General features: G+C 41.2%; 1 protein-coding gene across 1 annotated transcript; it reads left to right on the top strand.

The window, feature by feature from the left end:
- Positions 1–5,624: 5,624 nt before the first annotated feature.
- Positions 5,625–18,457, top strand: LOC306753807 (alpha-1,6-mannosylglycoprotein 6-beta-N-acetylglucosaminyltransferase B-like; the record flags this gene model as incomplete). The annotated part of the gene is made up of 17 exons (XM_079237724.1): positions 5,625–5,650; positions 6,836–6,951; positions 9,995–10,127; positions 10,221–10,345; positions 12,159–12,223; positions 12,479–12,652; positions 12,784–12,951; positions 14,430–14,599; positions 14,797–14,928; positions 15,260–15,393; positions 16,556–16,698; positions 16,812–16,967; positions 17,163–17,309; positions 17,411–17,527; positions 17,666–17,740; positions 17,931–18,091; positions 18,259–18,457. The coding sequence occupies 17 exons, from the start codon at positions 5,625–5,627 to the stop codon at positions 18,455–18,457; spliced, it is 2,241 nt and encodes a 746-aa protein (XP_079093850.1).
- Between the last annotated feature and the right edge of the window lie 179 nt (positions 18,458–18,636).

Below are 18,636 nucleotides of genomic sequence, written 5' to 3'. Positions count from 1 at the left end.
CTAACTTTCTGTCCTCCACACAGCAGCCTATTTTTCTTAAATGTCCATGATGGTTACTGGAAGACACAAATGAGAAAATAAGAGATTAAAACAATCTGTCACTGTCAGCAGCACCAGAGCTTAAAAAAAAACCAAACTTAAATGATCTATGTATGTTTCACACTGAGCAGTATCAAATTAAGAAAAATAAACAAGTTCTAAATTCTCTTTGACCTACAAAATCCAACATGTCCCTACAAGCCTAACTGTTCCTAAATACTTGGCCACCTCCTAAAATATGATATCAATTAGTTGAAGATATTACATAGACTTAGAACAAAGAGACATACTAATGTATATCTGTTTTCATAAGAGGTGATTTGCTGCAAGTTAGAAGGGAGGTATTGCATAAATCTGTACTGTGAAACAACGTTAGCAAATTTCCCTAATCAGATCTATGCTCTTAAGATCTTCAAAGGGAAAAGAGCATGTACTGTACATCATGCATTTCATCTGAAGCAAAAACAAATCAAGTAAAACCCTTGAATGGAATGGAGTGTAACGCTATCTTAGTGATACCATATGACGGCCACAAAACAACTTCAGATGTCCTGTGATGCACACATTTGCACAAAACAACGGGGATTGCTGGTGGTGAGAGAAATACAAAAATTGTGTATGCTGTAAAAGTTGACTGGCAATATATTTAGAAATCGACAGTTGTACAACAAGATCATTTCCGCTTACCCACAAGATTCACAGAGATGCATGTCCAAAGATTATGATTAATATACAGTGTACTGATAATTACTGTCATACCTCATCAAATCATGTCACACTTGTTTTTTAACAAGTCACATGGAGATGCATGTTCAAAGATCACTTGCAAAATACTAAAAATGACAGTCATAAAATCATCAGATCAATCCGCATTACCTTCCAACAAGTCACATGGAGGTGCATACCAACACAATAACTGGAAGCATTTATGGTGACTGTGTAGAGATTAACTGCCCTACTTTGAGGGCAAAGTAACTTAGATATTGCCATTTTACCGTAGCACAGGATGTAATTTGCCAAAGGTAAACTGAAATCCAGACCAGCAAAATGAACTGAATGGGCTGAAGCCCTCTTTGACATTTTAGTGAATTTAATACGTTCTCAGAATCAGACAATACCAATATATATTCTCAACCCATCATGTATAAAAGAGGATAACATTCAGGCAATTCAAGATGCCATCCCATAGGTTCAACAGGCCATCCCATAAACATTAGTGCCGATAATTTAAACTGGGGCCACGTACCCCCACAATTGACAAATTAACTTTGTGTACTGTACAGGAAGGCTTGGCAAATAACAGAGGTCCAAGGGTTGTTGGAGCTCTGGTCCTGCAGAGCGGAGTAGTATGCTATTTAAAAAAATAAATAGTCGTTTTCATACATCGGATGCAATAAGTTACATATCCAAATAAGAGGTTTATATTGCGAATCAAATGTAAATACTTAATGTGACGTTAATGAACGGAGAAGGAGGCTGGAGCGTGCACATTCAACTGACCTCTGCAGGACTGGACAGATGTGGTTAGGTAACGTTGCTGGAGGCGAATCACGGACTGTAATGTTATCTTTAGAGGCTAAGCAAGTGCAGATACAAAGACACAAGCACAGCATTTGGGCAACGCCACAGTGTCTGACAGTTTACAGTATATTACAGTATACGCGGGTACAGCTGTGTCATCACACGGTACAACGACCGCTGCTTGTTTGTATGTATTGCCGTTAGCTAGCCAGCAGCGCTTAGAGCAGCCTGTGCACACGAGTCACAGGGTATTTAACATTAACCGCCCGAGTAAATCTGATGCACCCTTTTCCAGTCAAACGTGCCAATTTAGCATTGCTAGCGTTAGCTAGCCGCAAGCTGCTGCTGTCAGTGCGCGTGCAAGGAGCTAACGAAACCTTAGACACGAAAAGCTCGCAGACAACACGACAAGACGGACACGAAGCCAATGCACAGTCTACCAAAAGTAACACACACACAAAACACAACACAATACAATGTGCTGGCTAACGTGAGCTAGCATGAATGTTACCACTAATCATTTGGTCCGCGGGCTGTCTTGGAGTGTGTTGATGTGAAGAGATGTCAGCTTGAATTGGTGAGAAAGCGATGTACATTTAAAACGTGTAAATAAAATAAAAAAGACCGGCGTCAGGAACACGGAACAGCTGTCAACAAGCAAACTGACGTTGCGCTTACCTGGATGTCTTGAGACGTGAAGCACCCTTCATATGAAGTTGCCTCGAGCATGCGCAGTGCCTTCAATCTCGGTCCGCGTCTGTGAGCGTGCAGCTGAAGCTGCATCGAGGGGCTCAGGTGGGCTGGTTGCATGAACACTGTTTACTGACACTTCTAGGGAGGCTCTGGTTGATTCACAAGAACTCCTCTGAGAAACAGTTTGACAATTTAAAGAGTGTGTATGAATAAAAAACTACCAGAAGATACTTGAGTGTTATGGAAATACCACAAAACAATAGTATGATACTGTGCACCAAACGCCTGTTCTTTACTTCTCGAGGCCAACTTACACTGCTGTGACCATGAAGACGTTGCATGGCAGATCACAATATCTAATTTATCTTGTTTACTTGCAGACTTGCTCTGTCAAATAAGTGGTGGCACTGAGACAGGACAGGACGTATCCTAGCAAGGGAAACAAACCCTGCCTTTGTACTCAAATCAACCGACAAAACACAACAACCCCAACACATGACAGTTATTACTGATAATTAAATTGTGGAGCCATCATTGCCTTCCAGAACCACTTAGGGTAAAATGTTGTTCGGACCTGTCTTGTCCCTCTTAAACACAGCTGAAGTCTTCATTTACTTCTTAGTATTGCAATACTGAATAAAGAATATGCTTTATGTATTGATAGAGATGGAGTAATATTTTAGTCTTAGCAAAAGATTTAGCAGCATTTGACTGGAAGCTGGAGTTACTTTCACAATCAAAATAGTACAAGATACATTCATCCACATCTCGACATTGATTAAACAAAAGTAGACTTCTTCATGATTTGAGTTGAGTCGTGTCTTGAAGGTACTTCTGATTGCTTTAAACAGCTTGTATTAATCAATTTTGCACCACAGTGGGTTAGAAAGACGAGAGCAGCAGCCATGTCACATGATCATGATAATCTGTATGTTTGTGTGTGTGTGTGTGTGTGTGTGTGAGAGAGTGAGAGAGTGAGAAAGAGAGACAGCTTATGGAGGTTAAGAGATAAGAGAGACTATAGCTTATGGAGGTTTATGCTCTCACACACTGCGTGACATCACTCCAGTAACCCCTCCCCATCCTCCTATCTCTTAATGCATACTAGTGCACAGATGCACGGTGGCATAGATGTTTATACCCACACTCTACATACATATTCTATATATAAGACAACGCAAGATCACGATCTGAAACAATACTTTCATATCAGACCAATCCTGAATAAGAATTAGACTAGATCCAGTGGTATCCTGTAAACATGCACTATAAGAACAGGGTTTTACTAACTTATTTAAGATGATAAACATACAATGAAATTTGATAATTGACTTCACACAGAAAGATGTTTGTGTGAAGTGAGGGTGCAATTCTATTGTCTCCAAGCAATTGTCCTTGGCCAAGGCACAGATGCACTGCACAGCTATAATTAAAGGTTAATCCAAACAACTGGATGGATACTAATGTTGCTAATCTATCAATTATTTAAATTAGTAAAAATAAATGATGTACCTTGTGAGGAATTGCTTACTTTTCTTTGGTCTTATGCAGTTTTAATTGATTGAGTATCTTTGTGTCTTTTTTTACTGTTTGTCAGAGACATTAGCAAAAACAAGGAACAAATAAGCATAAATGTGATGGGAGTGCAAGTCAGAGTAATAATAATAAATGTAATCATCTTTAAATTGTAGCTCTTAAAGTCATAGATCCGATGAGCTGTACAGTCCAATTTTAACCAGTAGACTTCCTGTTGCCTCCCCTCAGCATTAACCTCAACTAGCCAATCAAGGTTCAAAGTCGCTGCTTACCGGTGGAGGCAGGTATAGGTGTGGCTTCTGGGCCCTTAAGTCCACTGCTAATTGTGTTCATGGCCTATAAATGGGTGCACTCCCTGTTTGTATCATTGCTGTGTGTTAACTGATTCAATGACACAGTGCCCTATCTATCTTTATCCAAATGGGATGTTGTTCATTAGTTAAGTGGTGTGGAAAGCTTTGGCATGCTGTGATCTGCAGTCCTCCTGAAGTCAAATTTAAATAGATCACAATAACATTTTTATTTCTGTAATTTTTTCGTGTTTGTATTTTCGTTTTTGTAGAGTTAATTTGCTTTAATTTGTGTTCCCAGTTGGATTTTTTTCAGTGGAAAACATTTTTGCTCAGTCTTTTCTTATTTGCCTTCCAGTACAGATTCTCTACAAGGACACCTTGGTACTCTGGCGCCCTCCTCAGGTACCTGGGAGGATCCGGGCTGTGGTCAATCTGTGTGGCATTTCCACTTGCAAGTTGTGCGTGATTTAATTAACCAGTATTTTTGACTTAAAATAAAAGCAGTTGACGGTCAGTAAAACACACTTGTCTTTCAAAAACGTGAGATCCTATTGATAGCTTATGGTTTCTCTTTCACACATCGCCTTTTACTGTAAGTAAGTCAGAATTACATCTTAACTTAATTTTAATTGTTATCTAGAAAGTTTCCACTGGGTATTTTCTTGTTTGGCTCACTATTGTTCATTAAATTTGTACTGTCTTTTGTCTGCATTGTGTCATTTAGGGCCAGAGGTTTGCACCATTTGAGCTATTTAAATGAGCTCCCTGCTTGAGTATCAATTCACAAGCGCGGCTTAAGTCTAGCCAGCGCGACTGAAAGAAACTCTGTTACCCAATAGCGTGGGCTCCATTGTATCCGTGAAAGGCCTCAGCAGCACCCTTGCTATTGTTTTCTCCAAAGGGGAGTCAGGTTACCTTGACAACCGCAGGATGCCTACCCATCGGCCCTGAGCCAGAGAAAAGACACGGCCAGATAAGGAGGGAAAGAAAGAGAAAGAGACAAAAAAGGAGGCAAGATACTTCCTAGCCCCAACTTTATTTCTTTTTTTTCTAGCTTGTGTTTTGAAAACAGGCCTGATGGTCTCCAGTAGGTTGGGACGGAGACCCAAGGAGGTGAGGATGTGTGTTTCTGTGTGTGGTTGTGCGTGTGCGGGTTTGTCTTGTAAGCTGAGCTGTTGTCATCTCTGCATCTGTCTCACATTGACGGGCAACAGCAGTTTGGTTTTGCTTTGGTTCAGTATTTCTGTCAGTTAATGAACACACACACACACACACACACACACACACACACACACACACACACACACACACACACACACACACACACACACATGCTGGTAATAACACTACTTTAAACTCAATCAACTAATGCAAATGCATGACCATTCATTTGCAAAATAAAGAAAATTGTGTAACAATTGAGCAATTAGGATTTTCTCTGCCCGAGGCATAATCATCCATTCATGAAGCATGTTGAACTTACTGGGATTTGCAATGTCCTTGTTTTGACAGTGAGATCCAGTATCCTGTAAACAGAGGGCCATGCATGTTGCACTGCGGCCACGCAGGTAAGGCTGAGCAGCGTAAAACCAGTGGCAGGATGTAGCAAAAATGTACAGTCGAAAGAAACTAATGCACTATGCCTCATCCATATCTGCCTCTGCATGCCTCGAAGTGTGCATACTGCACAGGCATTGTGCTTTATTTACTTTAGAAGACTGAAAGCAAAACAAATGCAAACGTGGTTCTCATTTTGACAGCTGAGTGACACCTCACAGTGAATGTTTAGCTCGTTGACTAAGCTCAGCCCAATGAGTAATTGATTATAGTTGTAATCTTACTTATACGTGGAGCTGGACATCCCTCAGTAGATATCCAACTATCACAGAGTATACTGTTTTATCATGATCTCACTTTACAGCGCTGCTACTTTTCCATTCTGTATATGCCCCTCAACCAAAGTGATGAGTGCCTTGACAGCTCTGATGAAATGCATGAAAGGATCTGAATCTGGGGCCTTATAGGCAGTAGGATTGGGCATGTAGTTGAGCTTGGCTACACCGTGTTCATTTGGGTAAAGGTTGGTGGGTTTATTGACCTGATGGAAGTGAGAGCTCAGTGGCTACCCTCTCTGGCCCAGTTAAACCAACGCTGGGAGCCCATGTGAGCAGCCAGCAGATACATGCTTCAGATATTTGTTTTGACACACCAGGGTCCTCACGTGAAGTCATGGAACCATTAAGTTCTCCACATTCTCAACGTATCTGGCGAAAAGGCAAAGTCCGGCTGTACGTTTTTATTGCATCAGATCCGCTCTTAAAATCAAGTAAAAAAAAGATTTAACTGGTGTGTAAATACACAATTTATTAAAGGCAGGCCTTTTATGGTATGTCCATGTAAACATCGACATATCTGGAGTTGTTTATAAAAACATGATGCATAAGACTTGGCATGTACAAGGATTGTAGCTCAATTTGTGAAAATAGAAAATATGATTTCATTAAAAAACATTGAGTCATCTGCAGCTTGTGGCTTTAGTTAAATTGTTAGCTTAAAGTTATGGATAAATGCTTGAAATCTTAAGCCACGACGAGGTATATCCAACCTAAGTATTGACAGTATATCGTAACAAAATCCACTTATACATTATGTTACCTTGATTCATGCAAAAACAAGGTTGAGAACCACTGGTGTGCTGTTTGATGCTGTTTGCTGCTGTTTCAAGAGGTTTCCCTGTGTATTGCGCCCTCTAGTGGTTGCCTGGTGCTCTGCCTGTGCCTGTCTGTGTTCACCCTGCTGCTACAAAGCCTCTGGGTGCCCCTTGAGATGGCCAGGGATGGACCTGCGGGGAGGTCACCAGAGGAACAAGGTAAGCCTTGATGGTGTTTGAGCAACACTGCATGAATAAATAACATAAACACATCTCATAATCTCAGCCAGAAGGGACGTTTTCACACTGAGCATTGCTTGGGGAAATAGGGCAGTATAGTCTTCTATATTTTGCAGAGATTAAGTGTATCTCTAGTTGATAAGACCTTATTTGACTGTCTTTCCACTGTTAGATGAAGCTTTGTACACAATCCCCGGTGGGTCCTCCCATATGGCTGACGTTTGTGGGTTTGCGGCGAAGATCTCTGTTCAACTCAATTGTTTGGTTAAAACGTTTCCCTCAAGGAGGGTATTCAAGGGGCAGGAGACAGGGTTGTTTGGGCAAAAGTTGTGTTCCTGGTTTACAAAGAAGAGGCAATGTTAACAACCTCCTGCAGAGTATGTTTTTCCCTAAATTCAGCATTCTTTCTTTTGCATCCAAGAAATAAATTAGCATACTCTGGCGCCGTGGCTCTCCAAGAAGCCTAGGAGACTCAGACTGTGTTCGGGGCTTCAGGAGGTCTCTAACCAACATTCAAGGGTCTATTTTTGGTTTTGTCAGGAAACTTGACTTCGTATTTAACAGTGTTTACAATACATCATTTGAAAGTTCCTGATGTTTTATTTTTCCATGAGATCAGTTTCGATGAACACATTACAATATGATATAGATACTGATTCATGTTGCATTTCTTTGTTTTTGGAAGTTTCTTAATTCAAGGGAACTTCATTCACTTCTGAATTAAACCGCTAAGAAACCCATTCATAGATAGATAGAGATAGATAGATATATACTTTATTCATCCCCAGGGGGAGATTTGTTAAATTTTCATGCACATGATTTAATTCTCCAGTCAGTAAAAGTAGCCATCTTAGGAGGGCTAATAACCAGATACACAGGCTTAACTTAAGACAGAAAAAAAACAACAACTTTGTGACAGACTTTAAATAAATCATTTTATAAATGTAATCACGATAAGACTTTCAAATCTAAATATCCGATACTTTTCTTCTCAAATTCTAGGAAAATTGTTTTAAGCAACCACTGGTGCATCTTAGCCACAGACCCACAATTGCTCTGCGCTTTGATGGACCCACCACGAGTTGTGTACAAAGAGCCATCCAGCAATAGTTGTGTTGGAAAATATACCACTTGCGGGAAGCTGTTGGTAAAGTTCAAACTGTATTGTCCATTCACACAGCATCGCATGCTCCAAACAATTAACAGAATAACATAAAAAGAACACAGAGAATCTGCCGAGTCACCATCCAGCAACCACCGAAAAGACATGCCATCATTACTTTGACCAAGTCATGGCTCTGAGATAGAGAAAGTTTATAATTTCATTAAAACATATTATTGTGTTTTGAAAACACATAATAAGGAGCTTTGTGCTGTTTACATTTCTGTCTCCATGTGATCTGACAATGTGCAGAAACAACTTAAAAATATAATAATATTGAATTAAAAAAATATAATAATCATCATCATCATTACTACTACTACTGATAATAATAATAATAATAATATGTTTTCTACTATGGATATGACAAGTAAGCAAGGGTTGCACACACATACCCATTCGTACATTTACGAGTGTTTGAATGATTTGGTCATATAGTTATCTCACACAACTGGCATTAAGTTGTTACAAGATCCCACCTCGTCCCTCCCATTCATCTTTCATTGCGTCTGTGCCCAAAGGGCCCCTGCATGTGCATATGATGATATCCTGACATTCAGCTGAGCAAACAGTGATGAAGTGACATCACCAGTCTGGTGGATTTTACTGTGTACCACAGGTTATAGCTTTATTTACAAGGAGATTCTTACTCTGACCTCAAAGCAACCCTCACACTACCAGCAACCCCTCCAATAAAACACTCAATATTCCTCATTCCCAGGCAGCATCTCTCTTTAACAGTCCTGCTTGCCTCATACAGGTGATTTCAGTCAAGACATTCTTGATCTGCCATCTCAAATAGCTAATTATAAGCCCCTCCAGCAGGCTTTTAAAATGCACATTCATTGTTTTTATAGTAATGGTATGTCTGGTAACTGGCTGTGTTACTGTGAACATCACTACTTCAAGTTAGTCAACACAACACAAGAGGTACTGGAAAGTACTTTATGTTAAATAAACAAAAACCTGTTTCTTTCCTCTACCTCTTTCTTTGAATACACTTTATTATTAGTTAGGTATGGTTTCAAACCTGGTGGTAAGATACATTTTACATGTTAAAATATATTCATGAAAAATACATACACAACATTATGTTTTATTTGTCGTTTCTTTCTTCGTAAAATATTGGACACTTTCCCCTCTTCAGGCCTCTAAAAGCTAAGAAACACTGAACTGCTTACAACTAATTTCTGCTTCAAGGTCATTCCAGTTGCAACATAAAGAGATGTTGCATAGTTTTAAGGAGTCACAAGCCAAAAAGGTTGGGAACCGCTGGGTTTAATGAATGCACCTGACGAAAAGCAATGTAAATGTGCTGTTTGTAAATAGCCAAGTCAGCAACTTGAGTTTAACCTTCAGCCATGGAGGTGTCAGTGGAAACTTTCCTCAAAAACATACAGTATGTCGATATGAGTGCAAGTGCCTGTCTGTGTGTGTGTGTGTGTGTGTGTGTGTGTGTGTGTGTGTGTGTGTGTGTGTGTGTGTGTGTGTGTGTGTGTGTGTGTGTGTTTGGGCTGACTCTGAAACCACAAAGCAATGTGAAATGACCACAAAGCTCCAGTAACACACAGAAATATTTTGTTGTCAGAAATTATTACATCTTCATCCGTCATATAAATAAGTCCCTCAAGAAACGGCGCCTCTAAAAATATGACATTCCCCCCCACATGCAACATAGAAAATACACATGGCCATAATTTGCTGCTTCGTTTGCAGCAGATCAGGTTAAGAAAATAGAATTACGTAACCCATCGAGATTTGCCATGACATAATACAAAGTACTACTCCTTAAACATTATGTTAAGGGTTAGAATATGATACTGTACGTAGATGACATTCCATGTATACTTTATGTCCCAGGTCAGCGGGGTCTTGGCTTTCGTAGGCTGGCGCTCCGCTTGGAGGCTTTGAGTACTCAGGTGCAGAGGCTGAGCAGAGAGAGAGGTCAGGTCACCCAGCTGAGCAGAGATGACCTCAGTCTGTTGCAGCAAAGGTATCTATTAACACATGAACAACAGAATATTTTATGTATTGTACTTATTGTATTTGTTCATGCAGTGTGGTTACATGGGGATTTATTTTCCAGCTTTAGACAGGATCAGCAAGGCTTAGCTCGCTTGGTGGAGAGGGAGCTGAAGAGAGTGTCTCAGAGGCTTGACCAGCTCAGCCGTCATCAGCAGCATCAGTCACATGACCTCAGACCACACACAGGTAAGGCCCAGACCTAATCTCTCTTAACTGATGTGTGCTGTTGTATTAGTCTTTTTGGGAGGGGGTTAGATTGATTTGACCTCCTTAATAATGTAAGATACATGTTCATTGCATTTAGAGCTGCTTTGAGCAAGTGTCTTTGCTAAATCTGTACTTAAAGACATATCATTAAACATGATGATGCTCTATGATGTGAAGGAAAACAAGTTTCTCTATCAGGAGGCAAGCTTTTCCCCGGGACAGAGAGAATTTTAGATGAAGGAGTTTTCTATCTTAGTGTGGATTGTCATGTAATGTGGGTACATACGTACCCAACCACAGAATTTGATTTTCGCAGATATGGAAGATCTGTGTGGTTTAGACTAGACTTACTGGGGCCCCACAGTGAGATTTAGACCGAAAAGACATGTGTATTAGGCTATGACATACTAATCTTTCCTAGTTTAGCTTTGATTTTACAATACTAGAAGCAGCTCACTGTCCAAGCCAAAACAGAGATTTTAGGGTTTGTTCCAGATATAATATGCTTTAACATTCCTGCTACACCAAATAAATACACTCTCCCCTCCCCACATGTTGCCAGCTTCAATAACTGTAAGCTTTTCTGTGGTTTACTACAGTGGTAGTGTGATACTCTGAGCCAAATGCATGGTTCGTAGCCTCAATGGAGGTTAACCACACAGTGAAATTAACAAGCTGTGATAATGGAGGGTGTGAATAGGGGGGTTAAAGGGCAGTGGGTGCAGGTGGTTATGGGGAATGAAGTCCTTGAATAGAAGTTTAACAAGTCCCTCAGAGCCAGTGCTGATCAACTGGCCGTGGGGAGGAAAAAAGTTTACATTTACACGACCCTCGTGAGAGGTGTCAGGTGAGAGTCGGGTTATGCACCCGGGTTGGCACGTGAGGGATTGTGTGTGTGTGTGTGTGTGTGTGTGTGTGTGTTTGTTTGTTTGTTTGTTTGTTTGTGTGTGTGTGTGTGTATACGAGTGGCTACATGCTCACCCCCCTTTCTAAAAAGGGAATTCATAAAGCTTGGGCCACACACACCACACTGTGCATTTATGAGGGTACACTCTTGTCAGCTTGCACACACATGCCACCCGCAAGCACACAAACACACGCCTCCCCATCACCAGCCTGTCCGTCCCTTACCCTCCTCCTCTCACATTACCTCACACCCATAAAATACCACTGAATTACCCAGGAGCCCTTTCACCAACTTGTCTACTCATACTCTTGTTTTTGCAGAGGGAGCACTTTTTTTTCTTTTTTTTGCTGTGCTCTTATAGCGTATCACTGTTTTTAGGCTTTCACACCTTCACTTCGGGGTTTCTTATCTTTTTTTCTCTCTTTTCTGTTTTACCATGTTGTTTTACATAGTTAGGACTGCGTATTTTGGCAAGGACTGGCATTGTAAAAGGGTATGTTTGGTTGCAGGCAGGTGGGTCAGGTGTGTGTGAGAGTGTGTGTGTGTGTGTGTGTGTGTGTGTGTGTGTGTTCATTCCAGTTGATTGACATTGGCTAGAAATGGTGGGGGGTTTACTGGAAAGGGCCTCTAAGAACACACTGCCTCTACTCTAATGCCTCTTACACGCATGGCAGCACTATACATCGTGCTGATGGCTGCTATTCATTGTGAACATTTCAGTTGAGAGGTTGTATATCAGAATTATTGTCCACTGTTCTTCATTACCCACATTGAGTTAACTCCACAATGTGCTTTCTGTTACTAAAGCAAGGAATGTAGCATAATGATGCATTCAAAATGGCCACATAAAGAGAAACTGTGTGACGGCTAATATCTCACCCGCAGGGCCCAAGGAGAAGTGTGAGGTGCCAATGGATCGTGCGTATCCGGTGTGTGCGGAGAAAGTGGAGGTGAGAAAGTGGAAATATATGTGGTAGCATGAACTTAATGACACTGTATGCGCAATGTTATGGTTTCATTGAAGTCTTTACCTTAAGTTTTAAGTTGAATATTTAGTTCACAGTATATGAGCTTATTATGGAAATACCATTTTAAAATAATGGGTATTAGGATGTAGCATGCATATATTCTACGTTATTTATACTGTACATCACCAGAAATGTGCCTCGTTATTTTGTCTGATTTAACATCTGTCTCTCTGGCAGTTCCTGCGGGCTCGTTGGCAGTCAGACCCCTGTTATGCCTTTTATGGGGTGGATGGTACCACCTGCTCCATATTGACATACCTTAGCCAAATAGAGGACTTTTGTCCCTTTCGTCTTGGAAGAAACCACTCTGCACTGCCATGGCACCAGCAACCTCACTCCTACACAGAAAAGGTACAAACACAACAGGATAAAGCCATTGAGTGTCATTATCAAATTATTCAGCTCATGATCTACTCTACTATCATTTATATCTGATGTACACTTTGCACTGCCTCCTTGTTTAACATTATGATTTTACACAGGCTGAGATACGTACAACTCTGAGCCCACTCTATGAGGTCATCAACAGCAGCAATGGTCCTGCCATGAACTTCATCCGGTCTAGAGTGGAAAGGATGTCTGAGCGGTGGATACAGTCTGCTCTGAGGATGAGGCAAAGCAGCAACAAGACCGTCTCGACCCAGATGAGGGTATACACACAAAGACCTTACATCTAGAGGTTTTCAGTAACATGCCTGTGTGACCATGTTTATGTAAAGGGTGTTTAGTGTACTGAGAAAACCCACCTATATTTAGGCCTCTGCTCGCAAATTGCATACCCAAACTAAAAAGGGTGTATCTCTGCAACCACTAGGGCTATCTGAATAATGTTGGTGTTATAATAGAAGGCTACACATGTGAGATTTTCTTCAGATGTGTAAATATCAGTCTAAGAGTAAATGAAGATGACACACAGCAAAAATGAAAAAGTTTCAGGTCCGCCTAGAAAAGAAGCACTTTCAGGATGATTATTTCTTTGAAATTATGCAGCTGTAAGGTCTAAACCTCTCCCAAATCATAGCACAATATGTGAACATTCTTTTTTGTAAAGGTTGACTTTGATAAAGTGAAGCAGAACAAAGTAAGAGAGGGTTTTAGTTCAGAAAATTCAGGCGAGGTCTCATTGGGTTCCATTTGGGATATTTGAATGCTATTTGAACGTTCTCATTTACCAAACCCTATATTTCACTTGTATATTACTTTTGGTGTTCAATACATCCAAATACAGCAGTTTTGGGTTTTTATTTTAAAAAAAAAATCATAAAACAACCTATGATTTACAGTTTTATATAACAATTGCTCACTTCCCGCCCTAGGTTTTTAAAGGTTTTAATATAACCAAAACTCTAGTTTTCAACTTTCATTATGAATGCATTATGAACTGCTGCCTCTCCAAAACTGCTTGGCACCCATTAAAGATGGATTTAGGACTTTATAACCTCCCATCCTCCAGGTGCTGCTTTATCCTGGGGCACCAGTCTTCATTTAAGTTAGTGTGTTCCATATTTATTTATTGTGCTCAATTCTTCTTTCTTCTCTGTAAAAATATAACAATATAGCTCAAATCAATGTCTGCTAGTTGCTGAACGATCTTTTACTGCTCTAACTTGTTGATTTTAGACAAGAGTTACATTAACTGTGAACACATAACCTCAAAAAAAAAAATATATATAGATAGCCTAACAAAGTACTGTGTGCTAGCGCGCGATTAGCATCCGTGGCTAATAGTTAGCTTTCTCCCGTTTCAGACCTAAAACACTTACTAAACCACTAAAACAATTACTAAACATCAAAACATGACACTGCAAAAGTGACCGAAATCAACACACATATACATGGTGAAAACGAGTATCGTCCTGCAGCCACTCCAGGTGAAAGCAGGCAAGTCCACAAGTCACACAAACCATTTTAAATTATAATAACCAGAAATTAATGCTGTCAGGGGGCAAGGTACTAACACAATATAATACAATAACACTTCTGAAACAATGTTAGCCCTTAAAATGTCCAGGGTGCCACATGAGAATCACATCAGAATGAATGCATTATGAACTGCTGCCTCTCCAAAACTGCCATGTTGGCATCCATTAAAGATGGATTTAGGACTTTATAACCTCCCATCCTCCAGGTGCTGCTTTATCCTGGGGCCCTGGCTGGCAGTGTTGGCCAGCGTTTTGAGGCCCTAGTGGATCGAGGGGGTCCTCTAGGGGAGCTGGTCCAGTGGGCCGACCTCAGCGCCTGTCTGACAATCCTGGGTCACAACTTAACCTTTAGCACCTCACAGCAACTGCTCCACAGGTTACCACCATTGTCCACTAGCTACTTTCACCTTACACACAATATTATATATATATTATGTATACTCTAAAAGTACTGACTACATATGAGATTTTTTTATTTTATATATAGTTAATTGATTTGTAGAGTCAAAAGATGAATGCTCCATGTCGCTGAGCGATAAGTAGTGTGATGTGTGTTTATTGTGACTGATCCAGCCTGATAGGTGCTGCGCCAGGCCGAGGCAGTTGTCCAATCCAGAGGCCCCTGACCTTTGACCTCATCTACACTGACTACCATGGCCTTGCTCACCTTCACGGCGCCATGGGACTGGCTTTCCTGCATTACCAGTACAACCACAATTTTCTAAGTACATCATTATGTCTCTCATATATCGGTACATCGGTTCTATATTCTATAAATAATATTGCATCTTTGCAATGAGCCATAAGTGTGTTTCATGTTATTTGGTATAAAAACCTTTAATGAAATGGTAGATGAAAATATTTATAAACCCTGACATTTACCTCATGATTATCATAAATGAAATTCCAAATCCTTGTCAGCCTTGTCAAAGATGACAAAAAGTTACACATTGAAGTGTTACATTTGCAAACCATGTGTATAAATGCAAGAAACACGTTGTGATTAACCATATTAACCCCCAAAAAATTATCGTAGGTGTCGCTTCAGAATCCTGGACTCTTTTGGAACGGAACCAGCCTTTAACTTGGGGAGTTATGCGCGTAGTCATGGATTTAAAACACTGTGGGGAAGCTGGGGACTGCAGCCTCTGCAGTACATGACCATGTTCCGTAAGTCTGTGTGGATGTATTGTTTGTACTGTAATCATGCAAACACGGTGGTATGATGGCAGCTCAGTACAGTACATTGATTCAGAGAAGCATGACCTACCACTCAACTCACATCTACAGACATATTTATATTTTGCTGCCGCAGCACTGATCCTTCACACCCACATCTCTAAGCGTCTTCACAGTGAGAGGATTAATAGCTAAGGTTAAATAAACGTGGTGCCCAGACAGAGCTTTCATTCCAACACCTCTCTATGTCGTCTTTCCCACCCTGCTGGGAGATGGAGGCAAGCTGGCCGCACTGGGCCGAGAGCCACTCTTCGTGCCTCAGCTTGAAACACTGTTTATTTGTCCTGCTGAGGGGGAGACTGGGATGAATGTAAGCTGATGGTTGGGAGAGGGAAGAAAAAGAGAAACAAAGTCACAGGAAGTGGGGAGAAAAAGAAGAAGCTTGAGAAAAGAGTGTTTATGCTTCTGTGTTGAAATGGGGAAGAGGAGGATAGACGATGGACGGATACTAAACAGACAAGCAGACGAAGCACAACTGTAAACAGGCAGCAAGAGATCTGAAACCGAGAAACAATTCATTCCTTCACAGCTTCACATGCCCTTGATCATATCAGTTAGCTGCTGAATGCCTCTGCTAATCTGATAGGTGAGCCTAGACAGGTGTAAGAGACATGTGGGAACAAATGGAGCTGAAAATGAGCCCGGAGAAAATGATGTGCTGCTGTGAATGAGAAAAGATTTGGCAAAAAGTATTTAAAACAAGTATACCTTGAGACAGGAGAGAATCACACACACACACACACACACACACACACACACACACACACACACACACACACACACACACGCACACACACACACACACACACACACACCTTTGCCGGCAGCACATTCCTATTAAAGTAAATACTCATCTTTCACACCTTCTTTCATGTGTCGTAGGCCAGCCGGGTGGCAGCTGCCTATCTAAACAACCAGAGGTTAACCTCTCAACCTTTCTTTAACAGCTGATTTATACTGCTCAGCATGTTTTTTTTCCTCGCACATAATTTGAATATCAACTGTTATTCATCTGTAATATTTCTGGACTGTATTGTCAGTAATTGTCCAAGAGTAAAATGTAATTTGCGGTGCTCTGTGATCTGCCCTCTAGCTCATACTCCTGATAACTCCTTCCTGGGCTTTGTGAGTGAGGAAGCAGCGAGGGAGGAGGTGAGGAAGGAAGAGATGGAGCCGGACAGCTACAGGAAAAACAGGATAGCAGTCATCTACGGCAAACAAGACTACATGTGGCAGGTGAAATGACCAAAAGAGGGAGTGAAGATTTTTCATAAAAGACAGCTTAGTGCTTTTGTTTATCCTGTCTTAGATCATCAATCATCATAATTATGTGTGTGTTTATATGTCAGGGTAAATCTGAGTATGTGGAGGTGATTAGTGAAGAGATGGAAACCCACGCTACAGTCTACCAGCCTCCAGGACTCGCCTCTAATCTGCCCAGCTTCATCAGAAACCACGGCCTACTGACTCAGGAACACTTCCTACGACTTCTACGCAGAGCCAAGGTCAGATAAAATAATCTTTTAAGTGTATCTATTGTTTCTTAAGTAGATTTGTGGCACAATCATATTTGACTTAATTGTGGCTGCATATGGGTCACTGTCCGGACATGTTTATCCTGCCTGCCTGCCTGCTCTGCCTTGTTTATATTCTATGACAGATCCTCATGAAGATGCAAAATAACACGTCTTCCCTTTCAGGTGTTTGTAGGTCTTGGGTTCCCCTATGAGGGACCAGCACCCATTGAGGCGATAGCCCTGGGCTGTGTCTTCCTGCAGCCACGGTTTCACCCACCACACTCATCAGACAACAACGATTTCTACAAAGGGAAGCCCACCACAAGACAGGTAGATAAACGAAAATAATGATGATGTTTGAATCAATTCTTAGACAATACTTAAGACAATAAATAATAAATTAAATAATAACCAATACATTTGGATGACAGATCTCCTCCCAGCACCCTTATGCTGAGAAATTCATTGGAAAACCTCACGTGTGGACCGTAGATGTGACCAACAAGACTGATGTACGCGAGGCCACCAGAGCCATTCTACGCACAGAGGTAATGACTGGAGAACCAGCAGTTATACTATATATATATGTATATATATATATATATATATATATATATATATATATATATAGACACACGTTGTAATCTTAGAATTTTCAGTTTCAGTAGCGCCGTATGTTTTTGCAGGTGAAGCCTTTCACTCCCCGAGAGTTCACCTGTGAGGGAATGCTGGAGAGGGTTCGTGGCTATATCGCTCACCAGGTACAGAGATGTAGCCATCGACCTATTGAAGTATTTTTGTTGCTCCTTCTACCCAATTAGACTCCCGATGTGTCATGATCTTAATCTCTGAATTAGGTGAATTTCAAGAGACCCGTTCTTCAGATTCCGTTGTTGTCGTTTGGTTCAAACTGTCCCTATTGACCACTTTCTTTCTCTTAAATCCCTCCAGAATTTCTGCAGTAAATCTGTCAATACTTGGCCACCAGAAAGTGCTCTAAGGGTGCACCTGGGTCCCTTGGGTCAGTCATGCGTAAGTGTGTGTCGACGGTCCTCCCTCGTGTGTGAGCCATCTCTATTTCACCACCTAAACAGTCCTGCTGCGTTCGCCAGGTGAGAAATCAGCAGGCACACCCTGTACAGTTATGGGGTGAAAGGCAGTTTAACAAGTTCAGAGTTGTGAATGGGCCTTTATATTGTCTGTGAGCATAGTGTATATAACATGCCATTTGTGCGGTGTGCAGCTGAAAATGAATGCACTTTCATTTCCCCTTTTGTAGACTCAGTATAGGCTGCTCCAGCATGGGAAAGGAAGCCAACCACCTGTTTCCTTCCTACAGCCCTTGGGGCCGACACTGTGGCCTTCAGCAGGAGCCTCTGCTGTTCAGTTGTGCCGGCTCCGACCCGTCTCACCGCAGACTGTGTCCCTGCAGGGCTCACCTACCTGGACAAGTGGCACTGTGCCCTGACTGCCTCTGAACAACTCAGGAAATAGCGGGAGCGGAAGAGGAAAAAGGTGATATGATGAAGACAGCACCAAAGAGCTATTTGCAATACAAACTATACTGGTGAAGAATAGTTCTCGACCAAAGAGAGCCAGCTATCCCGCCAATGCTACTGAAAGCTTTGTGGTCTTGTTTGTGGATCTCAAACCAAAG

The sequence above is a fragment of the Taurulus bubalis genome, assembly GCF_910589615.1.
Source record: "Taurulus bubalis genome assembly, chromosome: 2".
Taxonomy (NCBI): domain Eukaryota; kingdom Metazoa; phylum Chordata; class Actinopteri; order Perciformes; family Cottidae; genus Taurulus; species Taurulus bubalis.
This window is presented reverse-complemented; position numbering and strand designations above follow the sequence as displayed.